This window comes from Athene noctua, chromosome 6 (genome assembly GCF_965140245.1).
Source record: "Athene noctua chromosome 6, bAthNoc1.hap1.1, whole genome shotgun sequence".
NCBI lineage: Eukaryota > Metazoa > Chordata > Aves > Strigiformes > Strigidae > Athene > Athene noctua.
The window spans coordinates 16,545,257-16,568,459 of record NC_134042.1 but is presented as its reverse complement, the minus strand read 5'-3'; the positions used below and the strand labels follow the sequence as shown (position 1 = coordinate 16,568,459).

Here is a 23,203-nt window from a genome sequence, read left to right as displayed (position 1 = left end):
TTGAGGATGCTGGGACAAATATTTTTTAAATTATTTAACTAATGTATTAACCTTCTGTGTAAAGTTGTCTGACTGTCATATCCTAAGGATAATGCTAACAGAATTCCTGTTAAGTAGTTGGGTATTTTTGCCCATTTAAGGATCAACTTTTATTTGCTTTATTTTAGCTTTCCTTAATACTCTCAAACAGCAAATAGAAGTTCTGTTTTCTATCTTTCGAACATGTATGAAATATTTGCAAGATCCAAGATCTGTTGAAGAAAACAGTAGTAAAACAGCAGTAAAGAATTTGAATGTTTCATAGAATGAGAAGCAAAGCCACAGTAACAAGCCAGGAAATCTTGCTCTTTTTATCTTAAGTTTTGCAATTAAGTTTCTTATTCTGAGGTAATTTCAGAATGGAAGTTGGAAAAAGACTTGGCATATCCTGTGCATAGACAAATGGTTCATATCCCAGTGATCCCAAATACTTGCAAAAATACAGCTGGAAGAAACTTATGATTATAATTTACTTTTTATCGGGGTAAAAAGAAGGGTTCTTCTCTTGGCATTACTGATGCCTTTTAACTGCATCTTCACTGTAGAGACCACAGCTCTCATGGACATCTCTGCTAGTTTGAATTAACTGGCTTGGCTCCTATTAGCAGTGTAGCTGCAACAGTGGATAGATCTTGCAGTCTTTTCTGTAAATGGGGGGGAAAAATATGCCTGCCATAGGACTTTTGCATAACAAAATTTTCAATTCGAAACTTTAGGATTTTTTTTCCTCTTAGGCATTTCTAAAAATGGTTTCCATTAAAACATCTTTTCACAGCGGATAATAGGGAACTGAACAAAATTAAACATCAGGATAGGGCAAAATAATCTTGAAAACATTGTCAAGCCTGTAATTATGCAATTCTTGCCCTTAACGTGTCATTTTTTTCTGGTCATGGTCTATTACAAGGAGTTTAATAAAAGCTTAATATGGAGAAAATTACAAAAAATGTATAGACCTGTTATGAAGACCTCTCTGTGAAGGCATGTTAAAGAAATGATAACTACAGGGCAGATACTGGTTTGAATTTAAGAGGTATCAAAAATTGAGTGAGTTAGTCCTTTTGACACAAGCACACCAGAATAGCAAAATGACTCACTATTAAAATAGTTGATCATTAAAACTAATACTTATTAAAGAGTAGAGAATTTCTCATTTGCTCCTTGCCTGCTGTGTAGGAGCTTTTCCAGCCACTAAGTGGAAAGAAACTAGAAGAGTCTCGGAAAGCAGCTGGCTTCAGCAGTTATTCTTAGGATTATAACTAGTCCTTTGCCTGCTTCTGCTAATTGCTACCACGTGGAGCAGTGAAGCTTTAGCAAAATGTTGACTCAGTATAAGTACCAGAATAGAAAACCCAAATGACTATTGTCACACTCAGGCATGAAAGTCTTATCAATAATGGACAAGAAAATAATTACTTTTTAACCTTAATTTAGACTATATTTTAGCTTCTTGGCACTTCATGTGCACATTCTTTTTCCCAACTTTGTAATGAGAATACCCAAATTAATAGAGGTGCGTAATCTAGGCTTGATTATTTATTACTGACATTTAAATTTTCACTAGCTTTAAAAAGTCCACCTTTTCCTCCAGAAATAAACATTTTCTTATGGTTTGCTGAGATCAGTTTGTCATAGTTCATTTTCATTGAGCCTTGAAAGATCTCCCTTTAGAGAGAAGATGATAGCAATTTTGTTCTTGATGTGATGCAGCTAACTGTAGCTGCTGCTGGCCACAAAATCACAGGATTTTATGAAACTGCCAATGCATGCTTTAAGTACCTTGTACTCTGTAGTATTAATATCTACTCTGGTTCAGCCACTGTATGCTATTCCAGGGTGGTTTATGCCATTACTAATCGTATGATGGAAATCTCTTGGTCTCCTTTACCTAAATTTCCTGTCATTTTGTTCTAAGCCCAAATAGTAGTGTTTGATACAGGAAAGTTTGAATATGGAAGAAATTCTTGTTCTATGACCCAAATTTCTAAATTTGAAGTTATATTTACCTCTGTTATTCCTGTGTTTGCTCAGGTAGAAGGGGAATGAGTGGCTGATACTCAGAGGATCGCTATAAATAATGTTCTGTCACCTTAGTCTGTTACTACTTAAAAGTTTTATTGCATATGAGTACATGGCAAGTTCATGTGGATTCTGTCTCTGTGACCTGTCCAAATCCTAATTCAGCTGTGAACAGGAAAGCTAATGAGTCCTTTATTGTGTCTCAGGTTCTCTACAGTTTGCAGGAGAGGGAAGAATTGTCTTCTTGCATATTATTACCTTAGCAAAGTGAAATGTAGGTTTTCAGTGTTACCAATAAGAAGTTAATGTGCAGGCAGATAAGTACACACACAACATGGACTTCTAAGAGGACAGAAATAGTGAAGTTTGATTCTTAGTTGGTTGACTTCTAGTTACTAGGAAGATACTTACTGAATAAAACCACTCATGACTGAAATGACAAATTAGTTAAATTAGTGATTTTTTTTTACTGCTGGGATTTTCTCAGTTCTTACATTCCAGAGTTCATTACATGTTTCAGAAATAGAGCAGCAGCTAAAATTTCTGAAACATGGTTTAATTTGTTTAAAAAACCAACCATGTTAAATAACACGGTGCTTATGTTAAAGAGAGGATTCAAGGTAAAAAAGGTGGATAAGCTTCACACTTTTGCAACTCTTGCCATAGAACAGGGTTACCCTGCAAGACTCGTAAGAATAATTCTTTTCATTAGAGTGTGGGTGTATCTAAACTAAATTCAAACACCAGCCTACACTAGTGATGAGTAACAGTCAATGACTTCTTCAGTTTATCTCACAAATGGCCAGCAGTGGCTAAGGGGTACTCCTGTTCATCTTCACAAGCTGTTTTGCAGTGGATATGGGAATGAGCTCACAAGACCATCCCCTTTCCCCTCTTATACACCTTGTGCTAGAGGTAAGTGTGGTTTTGGGGAATAAGGGTGGGATGTCATGAGATGAAATTGATATGGGCTTCTTAAATTTTTCGCAAACCTCAATAAAGGCATGTATCTGGGGATGGGCAAAGATTCAGCTGAATTCTTATTTTTTGCCCAGAGAGATTACCCAGTCCTAAATTGACATGCTTTCCTTGAACTGGGAGTCAGAAATCCCTTTTCTCTTCTGTTTTTCTGCTGCAGAAATTCCCAACATTCCCATTATGTGGGCTCCAGAGAGGGGTAAGCAACATCTTCAATCCCACCGAATCATTTCCAAACTAATTCTTTGCTAGTATTTTTTTGCTTTTTTAATCATCATCAGAAACAGTTTTTAGACACATTTTTCCCATTTGTTTGATTTTCTTGTGGATTCTCATATTTTTGTTTTATAGGAAGGTCCCATGGCCTCCCCAGGTGCTAGGGTCAGACTCATCTGCTGTTTCCATTTGTGTGCTATTCTCCTGTGGATTTTCATAGTTCACTCTGATCTAATGATATTACCAGAGGGTGAGCATCTAGATTCTTGGGACTGTTTCACTCATGGTATCCTAAGTTATTGAAAAAGCACTGCCACCCTGCTGCCCTGTCAATTGTTTGGCAGGTTTTTGTTTTGTCTTTGCTGACAGTCTCATCTGATTATTCGTGGGCTTTTGGGCTTTTGCTGCCTTGCCTGTCTGGGGACTGCCTGGCATCCACTACTTTCTTTTATTCTCTCTACCTGCTGGGTGTGTGGCGTTGTCCTCCTGAAATCTTGGCCCTTTGCCTGACTGTCTGGCATTACCTCTTGACCAGCTAATTGCTTGACACTGACTACCTCCTGCCCTGTCCATCTGTTGAACGGCATGTATCGCCTCCTTATTGTCGTTTTGATCCGATTGCATATGGGCATTGGCCTTCTGCTGCCCTGTCTCCTGCTCTGAGTGCCTGGCATCACCTTCCTGCTGAGTGCATCTGCTGACTTTGCGGAATTGCTCTTCTGCTGCTTGGCACACCTGCTGACTGTTTGGTACTGCTTTATCGACTTGCTGAATGTCTGGCATTTTCCTCCTGCCTTTTCACCTGATCCTTGAACATAGTATCCCCTTGCTGCTCTTTGAGTCTGCTTACTCACTGATAATTGCTCTTTTGCTGTCCTGTCCCCTTGCTTTTATGCCTGGCATTTCTATCATATTGTCCTGCCCACCAACCTAGATTTTATTTCTAAATACGCACCAGTCTGAAAAACTTAAGAAGAATTGTAAGGAATGGGGGAAAAAATATTGTCTGGCTCCTTCATGATCTGATTCAGTTGAACATACCAGCCAAAAACTGATCTCAGTACCAGCATCCAGCTTTTTCTTAGAACGACTCATAGCCCTTCCCTTCCTTACCAAAAAAAAAAAAAAAAAAAAAAAAAAAAGTCTTTGCTTCCATCACTTCATTTGATAGGTGTATTACTGTTCAGTAATACTGTATGCAGTATTAAGTTCAGTAGTAATTACGTACTAAAACACATCACTAATATTACCTATGGTAATTTTCAGAATCCATGGAAGGTAGGTAATAACAGGGGAAAAAAACAATCTGTTGCTGAGGCTCAGAAAGATTAAAGTTTGAATGTAGAGTTATGTTCAGTAAATACAGTGGATCAAAGGAGCTAAATAAGAAATTTTACAGATCTCTTAATTTAAAGCACAAGGTTGTATCTAATCTAAAAAAGTTACTGGATCAGTACAGTATTACCAAACTGCAATGTGTCCTAGTTACTGCTTCCCTCTCTGTACTGGGAGAATGGTCAACTGCCAGTTTACAGAAACCTTTTGTCACTCTCTCACAGATTAAGAACAAGGACTAGACTACATCTATAAGGTCTACAGTAAGGGAATAAATCATTGTCACAGTTTAGAGTAAGAAGCAGAATTCCCATGTCTCTTCTTTTAATTCAACTCACTTGACCTCTCTTTTCCTAGCTCTGCCACAGTTTCTAGCTTACTACATGTGTTTGTGGTTTTAATTACACTTTTGAATTCAGTGCCAACTAGGAACCGGAGAGAATATTCTGTCATAATGAACCCTGTCATAATTTCGTAATAAATTCTTCCTACACTTAAAGTAATTGTGTGTAATATTCTTTTAACTTCAGCTTTTAATCTCTCTAGACATAATATTACTACTTTTGCTATCTTCAGAGGTACCCTAAATATGCAAAATGATGTCTAACCATACAGGCACAGCGGCATCCCTTGAGTCAGTAGCATCTTTCACCTGTGCGAGACCAGCTGTGGAATCTGAGAGAGACTCTGTGGGAGAGCACGTTTCTCCCATGCTCCTGACACCAGCTTGCCCCCGTGGACAATGGCTCCCAGTACAGCAGTGTTCAAAGTGAGAGCCAGAAGGAACCTTCTCCCAGTTTTCACGTTAACCTCTAGAAATCCAGTAAACTTGTATTCTGCACTGAGGAACCGGAGGACATGAACATCTGCCTTTACTCCCATACGGTCTCCTAGGCTCTCCTGTCCTCTCCTCAGCCTTTCCAACCCTCCCTTGCTTCTCCAAGTATATTTTTTTCACAACTTTGTGAACTCTTAAAGACAGTAGGCTGGCAGTCTCTCACTTCCTCCCAGCTTCATGCTGTTGAGGGATCTGGTGACAAGAACAGATCTCAGTGTCAATTCTCTTTCTCCAAGCTTTAACTCCTGGTGTTACTTTGCTGCTTCCCTAGACTGTTGTTTGAGAAGTGACATCAGATGCTGGAAGGAAGGAGGGATATTGACTCTAGCACCATGGGATTGCAGGATGCTGCTAGAACTCACTTCTTATCACAAGAACCATAAGTCATTCTTCTGCGTATCATTTTAGTTATTTTTAAGATATTTTTTAAAAAAATATATAACCTCATAAAAATGGCTATTTTCAAATAATATTCAGGTTATATAAACTGTAAATGCAGAAAAGCATCAGAAACTGGAGGAGAATAAACACAGTGCTTTTTCCTGAATGTATGAAATTTTCTTGGTTGAAAATTATGCCTACTGGACAATAGGTGCAGTGCTGTCTCAGGCAGCTTCACTGTAAAATATCCAGGTAAATCAGTTTTCCATCTGCAGTGATCAAGTTATGGTACAAATTTTGTAATCAGTTAAAAAAAACCCACCTATGTGAATTTGAAAGAATACATTGTAGTTTTTATCTTACAAATGAGTCAAAATTTGGTTAAAGAAACAATGAAAAAAATGCACACAAAGCCCTGGCAATAACATCGTATCTATCAAATTCCTGGAACAAAGAAATGCAACATTATTTTGTCTTTTTTTAATGTTGTTTGTTTTTGTTAAGGTACTCTTTAGTCTATCTTGTGCACTTTTCAACAAAAATTTAGCTTCTAGAAAAGTCATGAAGAATTACAAGTCTTTCCAGCTTGTAGAGTTTCCCTTTCCAGGATAACTAAATTTTCAGTTATCAGCCTAATTGTATGTCAGTTTTATTTCCTCTTGTTAGATTCTTTTCTTTCCTTATTATTTCTGATAAAAAGTACTTGTTATATTTCTCATAGTAACTTCCGGAACTATGATGTCTAAATCCTACAGATTGTCAGGAGAATGTTTTTCATATATTCTCTTACTTCAAAGAAGTATTTAAATTCTATTACAAATTTTACAGTTTGCTTTCTTTATTCTTCTCTGTTCTCTAAAGGTGTCCTTTCTGATGATAGTCAGGATTGCATCGTGTAAGCAGCTGATTTCTTCAGTTGTTTCTAAAAAGAAAACAGATTCCTAACTAATACAGCTCTTTTGCTCTCAAAAAGACCAACAGGTATATAATTATTTTGCTACCCTTGGGATTTCCAGAAGGTGTGCTGCTCCCCTGATCCACTTAATCACTGCTTTCAGTTTCAGCTGAAGTTTTCCATTCTTTTAAGAATAATATGTCTGGCAGTGACTGATAACAACCTGGAATTCAGATTTTATTATGTTGCTTCTGGATCCAGTTTCAAAAATTAATTTGTTAATTTTAGACAAGAATGCCTCAGGTAATACATGTTGTGCTAAAGAATGTATATGCCTTTTGGTTCATGCATTGTCATCAGTGATGAAGGCTTTTGCTGTAACAACTCATATAATAATTTGCTGAAGATGTATTGATGCTGAGTAAGTTCCGGTGTCTCTACTATTACCTCTTTACTTAGTGGGTAGACAGCTTTTGTTGGAAAAATTATTAAATAAACACACAAAGCAGATGTAAAAAGCAAGATGATACTGGTTTTACATTGATGACTTCTGAGCATCGTGATTTGTAACCCATGATTTCTTTTATTCTGATGAATATAGTTAGGAAGATTTAAACACTCCATCCTCTGGGTTCCCTTTTTTATAAAATGTCCTTTAGAATATAGGCTAGGAAAAGGTGATCACGTGGTTATAATGCAGTTTTAACTGATTCCTTGTTAAGATAATATCCATGGCTTAAAGTTAGTGAATTTTCTTAGTAAATTAAACTGATATAATCACTGAGTTTATACATGGAAGAAGACCCAGTCATCCATCCTTCAATGACTGTTGCAGAATTGTTTCCCGCAGTATGTTTTTCTGTTGTTGTGTCCTGCCAGGTTTTAGATTTTTAATTTGCTGGAGCTTCTTTCACTTGAGAGTTTGATGAAGTTGATAAATGTCATCGTTCAGAGATTTTATCTGAGACTGCACTTAAACTTTTGTTTGATTGGTCCTTTACTATTCTCATAGTACATCATAGCAACACTAAATAATCTTTTCCATCCTTGCTTTTGCTTTCAGGAAATATTTGTACACCTTAATTAGGCTTTTTCTTTTAATCTTTTTGCAGCCAGACTATAGTATTTAGGAAATAAATTCTGTGTTTTGTGTAGTGTTGCAATCATGTACATCACTTAAGTGGCAGATTTTGCAGACTTCAAACCTGGGTGAAACCTACACATGGCACCATATTTTTGTCTGAGTTTCTGGGCTACAGCTCTCTTTTCAAGAGTGAAAAATAATTGGATTATTACCGCTTCTTTCTATGAGCTGACCAGTTCTTCCTTTTAAACCAAATAGTGCTTATGTATCCAGTGGTATACAGAATTAATCCATGAACAGCAAGGCCTAAAACTACAGTTCTTTCTCAACTCTTCTACACTTTATGCAAGTTTTGCTTATTTCTACTGTTCAGCATCAGTGTTTCCTGGAATGAGAAGAACAGAGAAGGTCACAAAGTTATTTTAGATGTCTTTGTCTCCTAGGGATTTTGTTTCCTGCAGCATCTTAATGAGAAGCTGCTAGTAACTCATCACTCTTTGCAGGCAAGATGGAGTCTGTAGCAGCAGAGTTTTTGTTTGACTTTTTAAAGCATGACAAAGATGGATTTGGTAACCTAGCTGGAACTTGTGGGTTTTTCTCAATTAATAGCTTGTCACATTGTTAAGACAGCTTAATACTTTCCCCAGAAATATTTTGTCTTTGTTTCTTGTTAAACAGCTTTTTTACAATGAGGATTTTTTTGTTTAATTTGTTTAATCAGACACATAGTGTTAGGCAGCTAACATTAGCTGCATATAATTTCCACGTTATTCTGAGTTAGTGTCTTCCATCATTCATATACATTATACAGAAGTACTGTCTGGTTTTTTATTTAAGTTAATTGGCTTACAGCTATAATGTTTGTAGTTGCTGTTCTCTTGAGTGTCAACGTGTTGATGTGGTAGTGAGCTGCTTAGTATTTATTGCAAGAGTCCAGTCTAGTGTACATTTTAAGTACACAGAGAAGAACTAACTTGTTCCCTGTGCCTACCTAAGAATCTCTTCTGCCTTACCAGTTGTTAAAAGCTACCACTTCTCTCAGTGATCTGCTTACACACTGCTAGTTTAAAAATTGATCTGCAGAAAAAATTTGGACACAGGGTGAATTTTATTAAAAAGCAAAAAGATTTTTCTGCACAACATGGTCTGCTGCTTCAAGCGCAGTAGAAGTGTATGTGAGGGGAGATGCTTATATACCTATGTTGCTGTATCTATATTAATGAAAAGGTGCCTACATTATAAGACCATCAGGGGTTCAAAGTTACAAGTTGGGCAGTTAGGAGGTAAACCAACAGCAATGCTAAGTTGCATTCATTTGAAAGTATTACTCTGTCATAGCCGAGTAGTGTCAATAAGTGATTGAACTGGTTTTAGCTAGTGCATGAAAGATACTGTAACAGCTTCTACAACTGGAAGAAACTGGTGTGTTGGCTACAGAAATGTCTATAGAAAAGATCTTAGAACAGTGAAATAAAGGAGAATTTTTTATACTGGGTTTCATTATATTGCTAAGAGAGTTGGGGTGGTTCAGCCTGGAGTAGAGAAGGCTGTGGAGAGACCTTATAGAAGCCTTCCAGTACTTAAAGGGGGCTACAGGAAAGCTGGGGAGGGACTCTTGATCAGGAGGTGTAGGGATAGGATGGGAGGTAATGGCTTTAAACTGAGAGAGGACAGATTCACATTAGATATAAGAAATTCTTCCCTGTGAGGGTGGTGAGGCACAGGCACAGGTTGCCCAGAGCAGCTGTGGCTGCCCCCTCCCTGGCAGTGCTCAAGGCCAGGCTGGACGGGGCTGTGAGCAACCTGGGCTAGGGGAAGGTGTCCCTGCCCATGGCAGGGGGTTGGACTAGATGATCTTGAAGGTCCCTTCCAACCCAAACCATTCTCTGATTCTGTGATTATTATTAAGTATTGTAAAACATTAATTAAATAGTAAAATTAAGTTCCAGAGGAAAAAGTAAACTTGATATATTTAATATTTCTCATTTGGTGTAGATTAGGAATTTTGCTGTCTTCCATTTCAGTGCTCTGTGCTGCACCAGTCTCAACACGGTACTTTCCATCTTCTCTTTGAGAAAACCTTTCAGCCAATTGTTTCCATGAGAATCTTGGAGGAAAAAAAAAAAAAGTGATTTGTGCTGGGAGTTAAATAATCAATGTATAGGAAATTGTTCAACAGAGTGCACAGTAGGTCACTTCAGCTTTCAGAATCTCTTCAGTTGTTCAGTTTAAATGAATGCATCATTCATGTGTACTTAACAACTATTCAGACTCTGAACACATGAATTCCATCACTGGATCTCACGAAAGAATCTATGGGTTTTTGGTTTATGGCGTAAGTACTTCAAAGCTTTTGTTATTAGAGATGCTTTATCATTTACTTGGGGATTAAGGATACTGTGTAAGGGAATCTTAAGAGAAAGTAAAGTCCTTTTTGTAATTCTTGTATTGCCATGGCATATTCTTGAAAATTTATCACTCAGTAGTCCATCCTTTGTAGTGTAGAAGGTGTATTTTAGGAAGGCTTTTTTTTAAATCTTCAACATTGATTTGAGATCTGAAATTGTTTGGAGGAGCTACTTTACCTGTGGCAGAAACTGACTGGAGTTTCAGAAGTACAGATATTTCATATGCAATATGTGTTCTTGGGAGAAGGTAGTAAATGATAGGAAACAACAGACAACATTCTCAAAAGAAGAGTTCCGTATCTGAATCTCAGTAACAAATACATTGGAGCTAAAGCATTGCAAAATTATTTATTTAGAGAAGTGAAATTGCAAGCAAAAGCTTTTGGTTCTTTCACTGTCCAAGAGACTGGGCAAGTTCTTAAAAGAAAGCAGTGTACATTTCTACCTGGTGGCCTCATTCTTTGTGTGTACTGATGAGGCTCTCCAAGGAATATAGTGTCTTTCCTCTGCCCGTGATTCTAATATCACAACTAAGCAAAAGTGACAGGTTTCTCTTACGCAGTTCTAGACTTCATCGCTTGATATACTTTCTCCCCATATACAAAGAATCCAAGTTTCGCACTAGTTTTGTATGAAATTAAGTTAACTGTACCCTGACTCCCCTTTGGTATAGATACATAGTCTAGAAGATAGTACACAATAACCAGAAGTACTGTACAGGGTATTTTTTAAATGAGACACTGCTCTCTAGTTATACTGTTAGTTAAAGCTCATTACACTGTCAGTTGCATTAATTGTAGAGTTCTTATTGATACTCCTATTGAGATATTGTAGATATTCTTATTGATACTAATTTCTGTCATTTCTTGTGTGATTTTGTGATTTGCAGAGAACAGCATTTTTCACTTCTTAGGTTTTGTCCCATTTCTTCAATTTTCAAAGAGTTTTGCAGAAGTTTTGCTGGATTGCATAGATTTTTACATTTTATATTAAACATAAAGCAGTTTGAAGTAACTGAGGGAAAATTAAAAGAATAACAATGATTAATAGATAAAATTTTAACAGTTTTTGTAATAGCAGAATGGTGTCACTTCCTTTACCAGCAAGTCTTCAGCTGTATTACTTTTATTGAACAGCAAAGGATTCATTCTTACATGAAGTGGAGTTGAAGTGGGAAGCACAGCAGTTTGCACATGAAAAGGAGGGCTGAGGAAGGAAGTAGGCACCTCACCCTTCTTTGTAAGCAAGGGCAGTGGCTTGTTTCCAGCTGTTGCTTTAAGAGGCTAATCCACCTAACCTCTCCACCTTTGAAAATACTCTGCCTTTTGGCACTGGCTTAACACACACCATTATACAGCTGGTGGGCTGCATACATGTTCATAGAGCCTAAATGCATTCCTCATAGTGCATTTAGTAAGCATTTTCTTTGTTTGGTTAACTGTTTCTAAAAATGACTGTTCTCTTGGTCTTATGACAATGCATACAGGTTGGCAGTATCATAAAATAAAGACCAGTTTGTATGGCATAAATATTTTATACACATTTACTGTCTTAAAACTTTGATTAGGAATCAGTATTTTTAACATGATTAACACTTTATATATAATAAAAGTAATATGTAGAAGATGCACGTGGTTTGGTTGCCCAGATGCACCAATTTCATGAACATTTCTGCTACAGAAATGGGGCAGGCAAATCACTGATCTATGAAGTTTTTGTACATCATATGCAACCAGCTTTAGCTCAAAACTTAGATACAAACCTACTGAGGTGCAGGAACAAGTTACAAATTCCACAATGCTGCTTTCTCTAGTATATCCATTTAAATTTTCCATTTCTTCATTGTGTATAAAAATGTGAAGCATCTTCCCCAAAATGTTTTTCAAGCTGTAAGTAAAAATGAAACTGAGTGTTATGAAGTAAATTTTTTAATTAGGAAGAAAATAAGGTCTTTTAAGGGAAGTTACAATAAATATGAAATCTGTATTAACTAATATACACTTAGGTAATTCTTTGTTTACAGGAATAACTATGATTGTAGTCCAACTATTAAAAACTAAATATATTTGTGGCTTGGTCATGCATAAATCATTGAGTACTGTCAGAGGTACCTCTACCAGCCAGTTGCTTTTTATGGTCATATACACAGTGGAATTGTACTGATAGACTCATTTGCTAATACTGGTTTATAAACAAGGACATTGAATTAGCTCCTGGCCTCTGAGTGTCATGCCATAGGCATTAGGTTACAATAAATAGTACAATAGATTCCAGTGAAGAATGTGAGAGAATTTGGAGGGGGCAAGTTGAAGGCAGAGGGAATCAGAGATTTGGGAAGAAAAAGAGAAAACAGAGTCTGTATTTAATCTAATCAAACAGCAGGTATTGCTGTGACACTTTTGTTTCTCGCCCAGATGAATTCTGTAGGGTCATGCTGTGATGTTGGGAATCTTGATGGCAGCAGAGTCACTGCAAATATGCTGAGAATGCAAACAAACTTCTAATCAGCATTCTTGTGCTGCAGAATTATTGTCAGTGGAAATGCATTATTGGGGCATGCCGATACACCAGTTTGTAGAGTTCATTTTTAGTTAGCTAGATTAATCAGAGTTTCATCTGCCTTGGCTGTTTGTAGATTTGAGTCACGGAAAGAAGAGAACAAAGAACATGTAATCAGGTCAGTTATTGGAGGAATATGTACCAAGGTTACCACTTATAAGAGGGAAGGGCAATAAGAGTAAGCCACCCTAATGTGTTTAGACATGTTTTGTTTTATTTTATGTAAAATAATTCTATAAAGTCTAGGGGAGCTCTCAATATGTGTCTATATGTGCCTGACACACATAGTGACATTTAATGTCAAAAAGACCCAAGAGGAACTTGAAAGTAGAGCCTCACCAGACTCAGGCTGAGTTTCTTACTGTACAGTAAAATTGACAGAAGCCTGGGTGGTCACTTCATGAGGAGAAACAAATCATCAGGGGCAGGTCTGGCTTGGTATCTACATAGCCACCACCAATCCATCCAAACATAGTGGTTGGTGCTTACTTTAGCCTTATGTCAGTTATTCTCCACTACTCTGGGGATATAAAACAGTTGTTGCATCTTTACAGGCCCACATCATTAGCACTCATGGATAACTTACCATTGAGGACACAATGACTTTTCAGGCTATTACTTTTAAGGTGCATGTGGCCAGGTTCATTGGTATGGGCATCAATCTGTCAAAAGTTCTAGAATGACAGTAAACACCTACTTCTGGGATCCACCCTATCCAGAAGCAACTATTCATGGCGCTCTGGATGCAGGCTATTCTTGACTTCCATGTATCTGTGACAATTAATTTGACATCAAGAAGTCACTGATAATCATAATGGCATACATGTGAAAGGACAGCCATGGTGTATCTCTGACTGCAACACCCCAATGGTATGTTAGGGCCACAATATTGTTAGAAAGTTATTAACTCTGATGACAAGTTGAGAGACTTTTACAAACCTGCTTGACTTTGGTTGCTTTGCAGCAATGGCATATGTGATCAGTTTTATCCATTTGCAAAATTAACCGAGCAATTACCCAAAGAAATTTGATTTTGGGGAGCATCAGAGAGCACGATTCCTGTCAAGCCTTCCATCCATAGAAAAGACACTGAATATCATCACACAGGTTATTGGGGTCAGGGAATAAGAAAAATTCAAGGAAAGACAGCATGATGGTGAGAATGAGTGACTGAAAACTTATCTTTATCCAAAAACTTTTCGGTGTGTTGAAAGAAACTAACTGCTGCAACCTGTATTTCTTATTGTACTAAGAGAAGAAATAGGTAAGTGATTTTTAGTTGAGAAGCTCTAATCAGTCTAGCTCCCTGTAAGCTCTATTTTCTCTCCTGCAAAATAAGAATAGGGAAGTAGACAATAAGATGAAATAGCTGACTTGTGAATAGAAATTACAGGCACACGTGTTATCTCCAGCAGAGTTATACTGAATAACCTTGAAGATATCTCATCTCTAAGCTGAGAGATGCAGGTTTTGTTCCTAAAGTATACACATCTTGCACAACTGGTTGACAGACATGACTGACATTTTTGTTGTGTATTTGACTGATCTGTCTCCATAGTTCTTTGTCCAGTCTTCTAAGGCTTGAATGTGCTCTGTAAGTTCTGTTGCAGAGGATGTATAGGTATTTCTTTGGTTATGCCCTTCCAAGAATTCTGCTTTCAATGGAAAGCTCAAATAGGTAATAAAATATTTTGTAATTCTATCAGCTGTTAAATATGAATTATCTGCAAATGTGTCCATTAATTTGCATATGTAGCTTTATGATATGCCATGCAGAGTCATAGGGTTTAACTTTTTCAACAGAAATAATATTTTCAACAGAGGCAGTCTCGGTCATCTTAATTTAATCAAATTTATTATGACTTCTTAGTCTCATATTTGCATTTTAGTTGAAGAGATAAAACTATATTACCATCCCAAAACTGCTGAAGAGTATATGAAATGTCTCAGATCATTACTTACTATTAAGGACAAATTTTGCTATGCCTAATACATGAAAGACAAGGAGTTTCTGAACATTTCAAGAGTAGTCCTAGGTCTCTTAATTAAATCAGTCTGCAGTGATATATCCTCCAGAAGCTGCCTGGGAGGGATTCCACAGGTTAGGAACTGAACTTAATTTATATAGAGGCAAAGAAAGGCCACAAAGCAGCAGAGAACTCTGTGAAACCAGTTGGCAGCAAGCCATCTGTTAAGAAACCACAACTATGTCAAAGACACCTAAAAGTATATCAGTTTGGGCACATAATGCCCTAACTCTGATAAAAAAGCACTTTGAAAACAATCAGAAATGTGTTTTAAAATAAATTGTGTTTATTCATATAGCAGTGAAATATAAGAACCGCTCTTATAGACATTGTTAGAAAGTCCTGAATAGGTCCATGGAATATTTGTTAGTCTCTACTTCTCCTCTCTGGAGTAGAAACTACTGTTTTATTTCTGTCCCATTGTGTTTCTCCCTGGTTCCCTCACAGCCTGGCACTTCTGTCATGTCCTGTCTTCCTTTTTGCTTCTCCTGAGTTTTTCCCTCATGTGCAAGCTGCCTTGTGCAGTCTTATTTCCATCCCACTCCATTCACTTGCCCTCACTCTACTCTGATTCCTGCCCTTCTGACAGTCCTGCTGCTGGACTTCTCCACAATTCTTCCTTTCCACTTAGGCTTCCTTCTTCCCATATTTCCTTCTCCCATCTAAACTACAAACCTCGCCTTTCTTTGCAGCCTCCAAACTGGCCTTTCTGCATTTCTGTCTCTCTCTTCAACTAGTTGTTTTTACCTTCAAATGTTTTCACTCCTGTGGAATCCCTCTCTTCCACCTCCATCTTGTATGCATCTGTCTTCTTTACACGGCCACCTTATGTGGAAGAAAATGGGGACACTTCTTTGCTGTCATTTTAGTATTTTACGCAAATTTGCTTCAGTATTTTCCACCTACTTTTTATACAGTCATCAAACTCAGGTTTGAGAAATCAGTGTATGGCTTCAGTGCTGATGAACACATCAGTGTCACAGCTCTGAATGAAATTTCCTCATCATTTTTTCCTGCTTCTGCCCACATAGTAGTGTTGTCATTGCTGTTGTAAGAGAGCCAGGGGCAACAGCCTTGATTTGTCATTCATTTTGTGCCAATACTGTGGCCCCCTGCAGCAGGCAAAAGCTGACTGATGGTGAGACTACCAAGAAAAAATTGCCCATGAAACAAAGTTTAACAATCTTAATTCAGCCTTGTGTTGTGGTTTAACCTGGCAGGCAGCTAAACACCACACAGCTCACTTTCCCTGCCCCACAGTGGGATGGGGGAGAGAACTGGAAAAAAAAAAAAAGTAGAATTTATGGATTGAGGTAAAGACAGTTTAGTAAGACAGAAAAGAAAGGGATAATAATAGAATATACAAAACGTGATGTACAATGCAATTGCTCACCGCCTGCCACCCAGACAGTTCCCAAGCAGCAGCCCCCAGCCAGCTTTCCCCCGAATTTATCTACTGAGCATGACACCATATGGTCTGGGATATCCCTTTGGTCGGTTGGAGTCAGCTGTACCGGCTGTGTCTCCTCCCAGCTTCTTGTGCACCCCCAGCCTCCTCACTGGTAGGGCAGGTGAGAAGCTGAAAAGTCCCTGACTTAGTGTAAACACTGTTTATCAAGGACTAAAGCATCAGTGTGTTATCAACATTATTCTCATCCTAAATCTAGGAAGAAAATTAACCCTATCCCAGCCAAAACCAGGACGCTTTGCTAGAGTACTGGTAAAATGTGAAGGTGCCGAGTCACTACTAATTCTCTAATAGTTTGCAGGCAGGTAGATACAGATAACCAGACCGTTAACTCCTGAGCTGGACACAGATGAAAACCTAGTTTTGACATCTCTCTTCACCCTTCCTTCAAACGTGAAAGAAGTATATACTAGAAAACCTGGCCACCAACACTTTGGTACACTGTTAGGTGAAACAAAGAGTTGTTACACATAGACACAAAGTATCTGCAAATCACTGCGGCACTGCTTATTTCATTGATAAATGATAGCTAATTAAGAGTGTGCTTCCCAGTGTGATGGTGGTTTCAGTTCCTGTACACTGCACATTTTAAGTTGTGTTATCTGAGGACATCCCAACAGTGGAACTTACAGTGGCTGATTTCAAGAGCAGATGTCACTGTAAAAGTTGTTTACTTAGCAGCAGTCTTTTTTGGTTACATCCATCCAGTCAGTCTGCATATACGAAAACAGGAAGCATTCCCGTTTGTAGAAGTCTGCCTGCAGCAATAAATATAAGAATATATCTTTTGAAAGAAGTATTTTTAGAAACTTCTATTGAGGGCTGTACTGCTGTTTGGACTTTCTGCCCTTTCAGATTTTGTTGCTTAGTCTATACATTTTTAATAATCACATTGCCTGCTAGCAGTGGCATTTTGTGAAGGTCATTTTTCTTGTGAAGTTGGAGAATGGAGTTGAATTTCATTGAAGGACTCCCCGAGCTGCAGGATCGTTGTTTATGGAACTCTCTTGCATCTTATACTACCTTTGAAGCCTCTCTAGAATTTTAACTAATCATATCTTCAAAGTGTCACTGTGCTCAAGGGCAAAAATGAAATCTCAAAATGCACTTTATATTTAAAATCAGTTTTGAATACCTTTGAAGCATGCTATTAGCTGCAAATAAAAAGCATAGATACAGACTTACTATGTGTGCACACACAGAGAATTCCATGTTTCACCAACTTTTTCATTGTCAGCAATGTTCCTTCACCATTGCAATGCTTTTTTCTTCTATACTATAAAAATCATCAGGTCTATGGTGTTAATAATGTTTAATGTGATTGATAGTTTAATACCTCAGCAGGTATCTTCAGGCAGTCTCCTACAGTGGAGAGGTTTTAGTTTTGTCTACATCATTCCTAGCCTGCTTATTCTCATTTCCCCTGTGTAGAAATACAGACACTGGGTTGTATTTATATGCCTTTTCCGTTTCTGAGTAGAGGATGGGAAATACTAAACCCAACATGTTATGCTTGAAATAAGAGAGACTGTGGTATCAGCTACTGAATTAAAATGGTTTGCTTTCATATAAACCAAACTTCCTTTTTCCCACGACTGAGCACATACCAAGTTTGCTTACTAGTAAAAGATCTGAAGGCTTACTTGGTAGCTGTGTCTGTCTTCTGTACTGACATATTCCTTTAAAACATGTTAAATGTTAGTGGCAATGTTTGAGAATATGGCCACTTGAATATCTGTTCTGTTCAGGGATTTTTTGTGTGTGTGTTTTATTTATTGCTTGCTGTAAGTGGTTTAGCTGTGTAGCTAGTATAGGACTCCTGGATCCTTTTCATAGGGATGTTGGGTTAATTCTGTCATTTTCCTTCTCTGTGGCTTTGTTTTTCTACTTGTAGACTAGGAGCTTATAAAAGTATAAGGATGTGATTTATAATTTAATCTTTCCCACAAAATAATTTGTCTGCTTCTCTTCCATTTTATTCTTTCGCTATATCAAACTGCCAAGAAAATTTAGCTTATTCAGAGTGTCCTTATATTTAAGATGTGCTTTTCTATTTCTGTTTTGATAGCTGTACCATCAAAGTGTTGTAGTTTAGCTGGATGTTTTACAATGGATTTCACAATTTTATGAGTATTGCTAACATTTTAGTTGTGCCAAATACTGTATAATCTTGTTTCAGAACATGAAACAAGATGATCCACTGAACAGCAACTACTGTGGGATAAATTAAGAGAGGGTAGGACTGTAACCTGCGTTTGAGTGTTATGTCCTAACTAAAGTTAGAGGCTGGGAGACTGGACAGATTGTGTGGCTGAGAAAATTTGTGTTAGGAAGTAAGGACAGAAGGTTGTGAACGTCCCAGAAAAATAATTTTCCATCTGATTCCCTGCGTGGAAAAAGTACTAAAAAGATAAGAATTTTCAGACCCTGCTTCCAGGCTTCTCAATACTCACTGCATATGGACCGCTTGTGAATAAAAGCCACCAGCCTGTTTGGAACTGCTGTTTTGCTGACATGATCAAAAGGGAAGGCCTCAGCCTCTGGCCATTATCATTACCATTTTACTATTTTCCTGCCTGCCTGCTACATGGTCTTCCCTTTGCAAATCTTTTTTTCTGTCTTCTGCGCAGCCTGGTTCACCCTTCTCATGCCTGGGAAAATCTCAACAGGAAAAGGCACGTGAGATTGATGAGGAAGAGAAGGCAGATACACTCGGTCTTTTCTTTGCTTATTCTCAAACATTCTTTCCTTTCTGTTGGAGGGAGTTGCTGTTATCTATGTGATGTTGGTTAACATTTTCTATATATATAGGGTCCTGACTTTTAACATTTTCTAGATGAGTCTTTACAGTACAGCTAACAGTGCTTCTTCCCAATCCCTTGTCTTTCCCTATTTTACACAACCAAGAGAAAATCCTTTAACATATTTCAGTGTCGAGAATTTAGCAACGACGTCTCTTGACAGAAACAAAAAAAGGAGATACTCTTACCCAAATTTTAGCTGGGTTTATGTGTTTCTTGTCCTTGTACTTCTTCACTCACTGCTATTTAATCTTTGATTGCAGGCCACTAAAGAAGTAATAGAGCGAGAAGCCCCAGGGATGGCCCTGGCAATGCTGATGGGATCACTTAATGTTACTCCTCTGGGCATGCTCTCTAGGTAAGACTATTTCCTTCAAAATATGAGGTGAACTATTTCCTTAGAAATACACATTGTCGTGAAATATACACAAATATACACAAATAGCTGAGCATTGACATTGTTATCAAGACTAGAAGTCTTAACTTCAGAGAAGTGGCCAAATTCCAAGAATGGTAATTGCATTCTCTCATTTAATTTCCCTTTTGTCTCTATCAGACACTGTATTCTCCTGTATTTTCTATGCCAGGTTATTTGTGATATTAATGCACGCTATTAAACAGCTTTCTTTTCATCCTAGAGCTGTGGCATTTTGGTAGTGAGTGAAGAATATTGTTCAAGTACTAAAATGCTTTGTTTAGCAAAAAAACCCCACCCTTTGATAAATACAAATGTTTTGATATTGCTTTTATTTCACTATCAACAAAAGCTCTCTGAATAAATTAAATGGTATTTTATCCCATGCTTGCAGATATAGTACTTTAACTCCTAGAGTTTGGTATTTCCTACTAAATAATTATTAACTGTTCCTCTGCCTGTTGTTTCTTTTTTATCGGTGACATCTCTTGTTACCCTGTAATTCTTTTTGTATTTGATTTTTATTTTATTCCTTTGATTTACCTCATTTTACCTATGATAGACTTCGTAATATCAGTACTTTTACTAAGTTAGTTTGTGCTTGCACATTATTTCATTGTAACTAAGAAACAACAGTTTTTGATTTCTTGTTGTGTAATGAGGGTATAGCAAGATAATTATATAAGTAATAAAGAAGGAACTTTCAAATCAATAATTTTGTATTCAGAAACTTGCATTTTTAAAGGACATTTGGATGAGAAGTTCACTGATTTGACAAAGTATTTTAAAAATATCATGTATTACATATGTGAAAGGGCAACATTAGCAAGTTAACACCTTCAGATTCTGTCCAAATTAGCAGGTATTTTCTTTTTTTTTTTATCTGGTATAATTTTTTATATTGTAGTTGGTGTTTATCTGCAGGGAAAGGATGAGAGAATGCTACCACAACAAGAGGAAAGGTTAATTTAGCTGTTCTGTTTCTGATCAAGAAAAGGATAGCCAGTTAGATGATGCTACCAAGTTTGATTTAGGATGTGGTGTGAACAGGATGGCTGAAAGGGTGTTGTATTGGTAGTGGAACTAAAATGCTGGATTGCAACCTGGCTCCTCTGTAGATAGAGCAAGAAAATGTCCCTTAAACTTCAGCCACTTTCAGTAGTAATTGATGACAACGATGGGAGATAACATTACAAAGATACTGCATGCAGTCATATTAGGACTTAAAAAATTTCCCAGTGAAAACCTCCACTTCAGACATAAAAGCAATCAGCATGCAAAAGGCCGTTATTTTTTCGGTTCAGATCATAAAGTACGCAAAAATAATAAAATTACAGCATTATGGTTTCTCATTCAATCTCAGTTCTGCATGAATGCATGTGTGTGTTGTAATCACATTTTTTTTGTAGAATTCATCTGCAAATGCTTAAGATGGAGGAAGAAAATTTATTTTTCTTTGTTTTGATTGTCCTATGTGTAATCCTGTATCAGGTTTAGTGCTTTTTATTCAGAATCTTCTCTGAATGCAGGCTCACTTTCTGCATGATTTTTCTTACATCATTTGTTATTCTAAGACACAATTTCTTAATATATTTTCATAGAAAATTCTGCATACTGGTTTTATAATCCCCCCCTTACCATGAGAACTAAGGCAAAGTTAGAGAGGTCAAAAACATACACTAATTTTAGGGACACAGTTCGAAAAATGTAGATCCTAATTTTTAAAAGTATTTAACACCAAATGTCACTGGTCCTAAGCTTACCTCTCATTGACTTAATTTTGAAATGAAGTTCTGTTGGATAATTTTGCATGTAATTTCTTTGACTTTTCAAAAAAACAAAAGCAGAAGTTACATTATGCAATATTAAGCTGACACTTCTATAAATCACCTGCAAGTTTGGAAATGTTAGGTCAATTGTGTTGAATTTTATCATACGAACTTTTAAAAATTGCGGTAAGTTATAGCGTGTCTTCTTCACTATGGGCCAGCAGTAGGAAGTGGTAAGTCATTTTGTAGGCTGGATTCACTAACGAGGAGCACTGAGACTCTCATAGTTTGGATTCAGTCCCAGGTTCCAGCAGGGAGTATCTTAGAGCATCATAGACCTTTTTATGTGTTTCCTGAAAGTGTTTCCTCTTCTTCTTTGTGACCTTCCAAAATTGTCCTTGTCCCAGAATCGTCTCTTCCCTTCACCCAACTACCCATGCTGTGCCAGTCTTTATTGAGCTCTTTGAAGCACTGTCTTCTTGCCCATCTATTCTGCTTTTACCAACATCATTTCTTCCCAGGAGATAATTTTTTTTCCCCAAAGAGATCATGTTCTCCATTCCTACTTCTGCATCAGACCTATTTTCTTTCCTCCCACATCTGTTTTTTTATTTCTGCCGTGTCCTGTCTTTCCTTCCACTCCCTTGATTCTGCTTGTATTCTTCTTTGTCAGACTTCTTTGTTTTTTCTTAAAATTTCTGTCTACTGCATCACAAGGCTGAGAATAACATGAGATCCACAGCATTTCCCTCAACTGTTCTACATTTGGAGGAATATCATTAATCTCTCAAATTACCCAGAATGCATGCACATTTTGTGTGCTTTTGTTGTGAGCACACGCTGTATCTTTTTGCAAGCCATGCAGTTCTTAGGTACTTTTACTTACTTTTGCATGCTCTCTAGAGAAATTTTTGGCAGCGCCATTTCTGTCTTGAGCCACTAGATGTGATTATTGACAGCTGAAACTTGTAGCTTTCAGGAGAATGGCTGCTGATTTAGTCCTTTTTTATTATTGGTTGATTGGTTGTACTGGTCATTTAGCTTACAATGTTTGAAATTATTTAAAGCAGAATAAAAGAGCCAACAAGATGATTATTAAAGGAGCTATGTGCCAAACACAATTCCACTTCATTTTAGTTCCTCTGTGACTAATTCCCATTTCCTTTATTTTGAATCTGTCATGAACCGTATCTCACATACGGGGTTTTCTGGATTGAGTTTGTCTGCTGTAAATTTGAATGTTGCAACAAGAGTAAATGAGCACATTTCCTTAACTCAGGCTCTTCATCTTTGTGTTGCAGTAGAGCATTCCTCAACTACCTGAAATTCTTTCTTAACTAAGGGTGTGTAGTGTGCAAGAAGTGAATATGGGAAAACGGAAGCTAGAAGTCAGGCAGTATTCAAGCTGCCAGTTGAAAATAAAACTTCTCTTCAGGCTGGCTTGCCTGTGGTACCAAAAATTCATTTTGTGGCACAAAAATGGTCTCTGTGCTGTTTAATTGTGAGCGTTGTGTCAGCTGTCACTAGGATACTTCCTACCCTGCTAGAAAATGCCATGCTACCAATAAATTACATTAATCACTGAAGATTATTTGTATAAGAAGAAATCCAGGGAAGTTGGCTACCCCACAAACCATGTCCTTTGGCTCAAGATTTTTGGTAATGCCCTATCAAGAAATTATTTTTTGTCCTGTCTTACCTTATGGCTCATGGTTTTGTTTGATGAAGAGACTGTTACACAATTTCTCTCAACTGTGGCCTCCATATATTTGTGGTTTGGTTTCGTCCTTTTACTTTTTTCATATCCTTATATCCCAGCCCTGGGTTTTTCACTGCTGGTTTCATAAACAGTGGAGAAAACCAGGAGGCATTCTTTACAACCTCAAGACAAAATCCAGTAATTTTTTTTTTTCTTGAAAAATATTTAGCTAATAGGAGGAAGGGGCAAACTCTAAACAACAGAAAGCATTC

General features: G+C 37.3%; 1 protein-coding gene across 14 annotated transcripts in view; it reads left to right on the top strand.

Moving 5' to 3' along the window:
* The window catches only part of GPHN (gephyrin), a 307,551-nt gene that overhangs the window by 170,520 nt on the left and 113,828 nt on the right, over positions 1–23,203 (top strand). For 12 of the 14 annotated variants that reach the window (XR_012633868.1, XM_074909768.1, XM_074909767.1 and 9 more), the window contains one exon: positions 19,312–19,406. Coding sequence is in view for 13 of the 14 variants with exons in the window: in XM_074909768.1 (XP_074765869.1) it covers positions 19,312–19,406 (95 nt within the window). In the remaining variant the exon portion in view is untranslated. Of the gene's footprint in view, positions 1–3,196; positions 3,236–19,311; positions 19,407–23,203 lie in introns of all 14 variants that reach the window. The other 2 variants (XM_074909769.1, XM_074909764.1) reach the window with 1 other exon arrangement.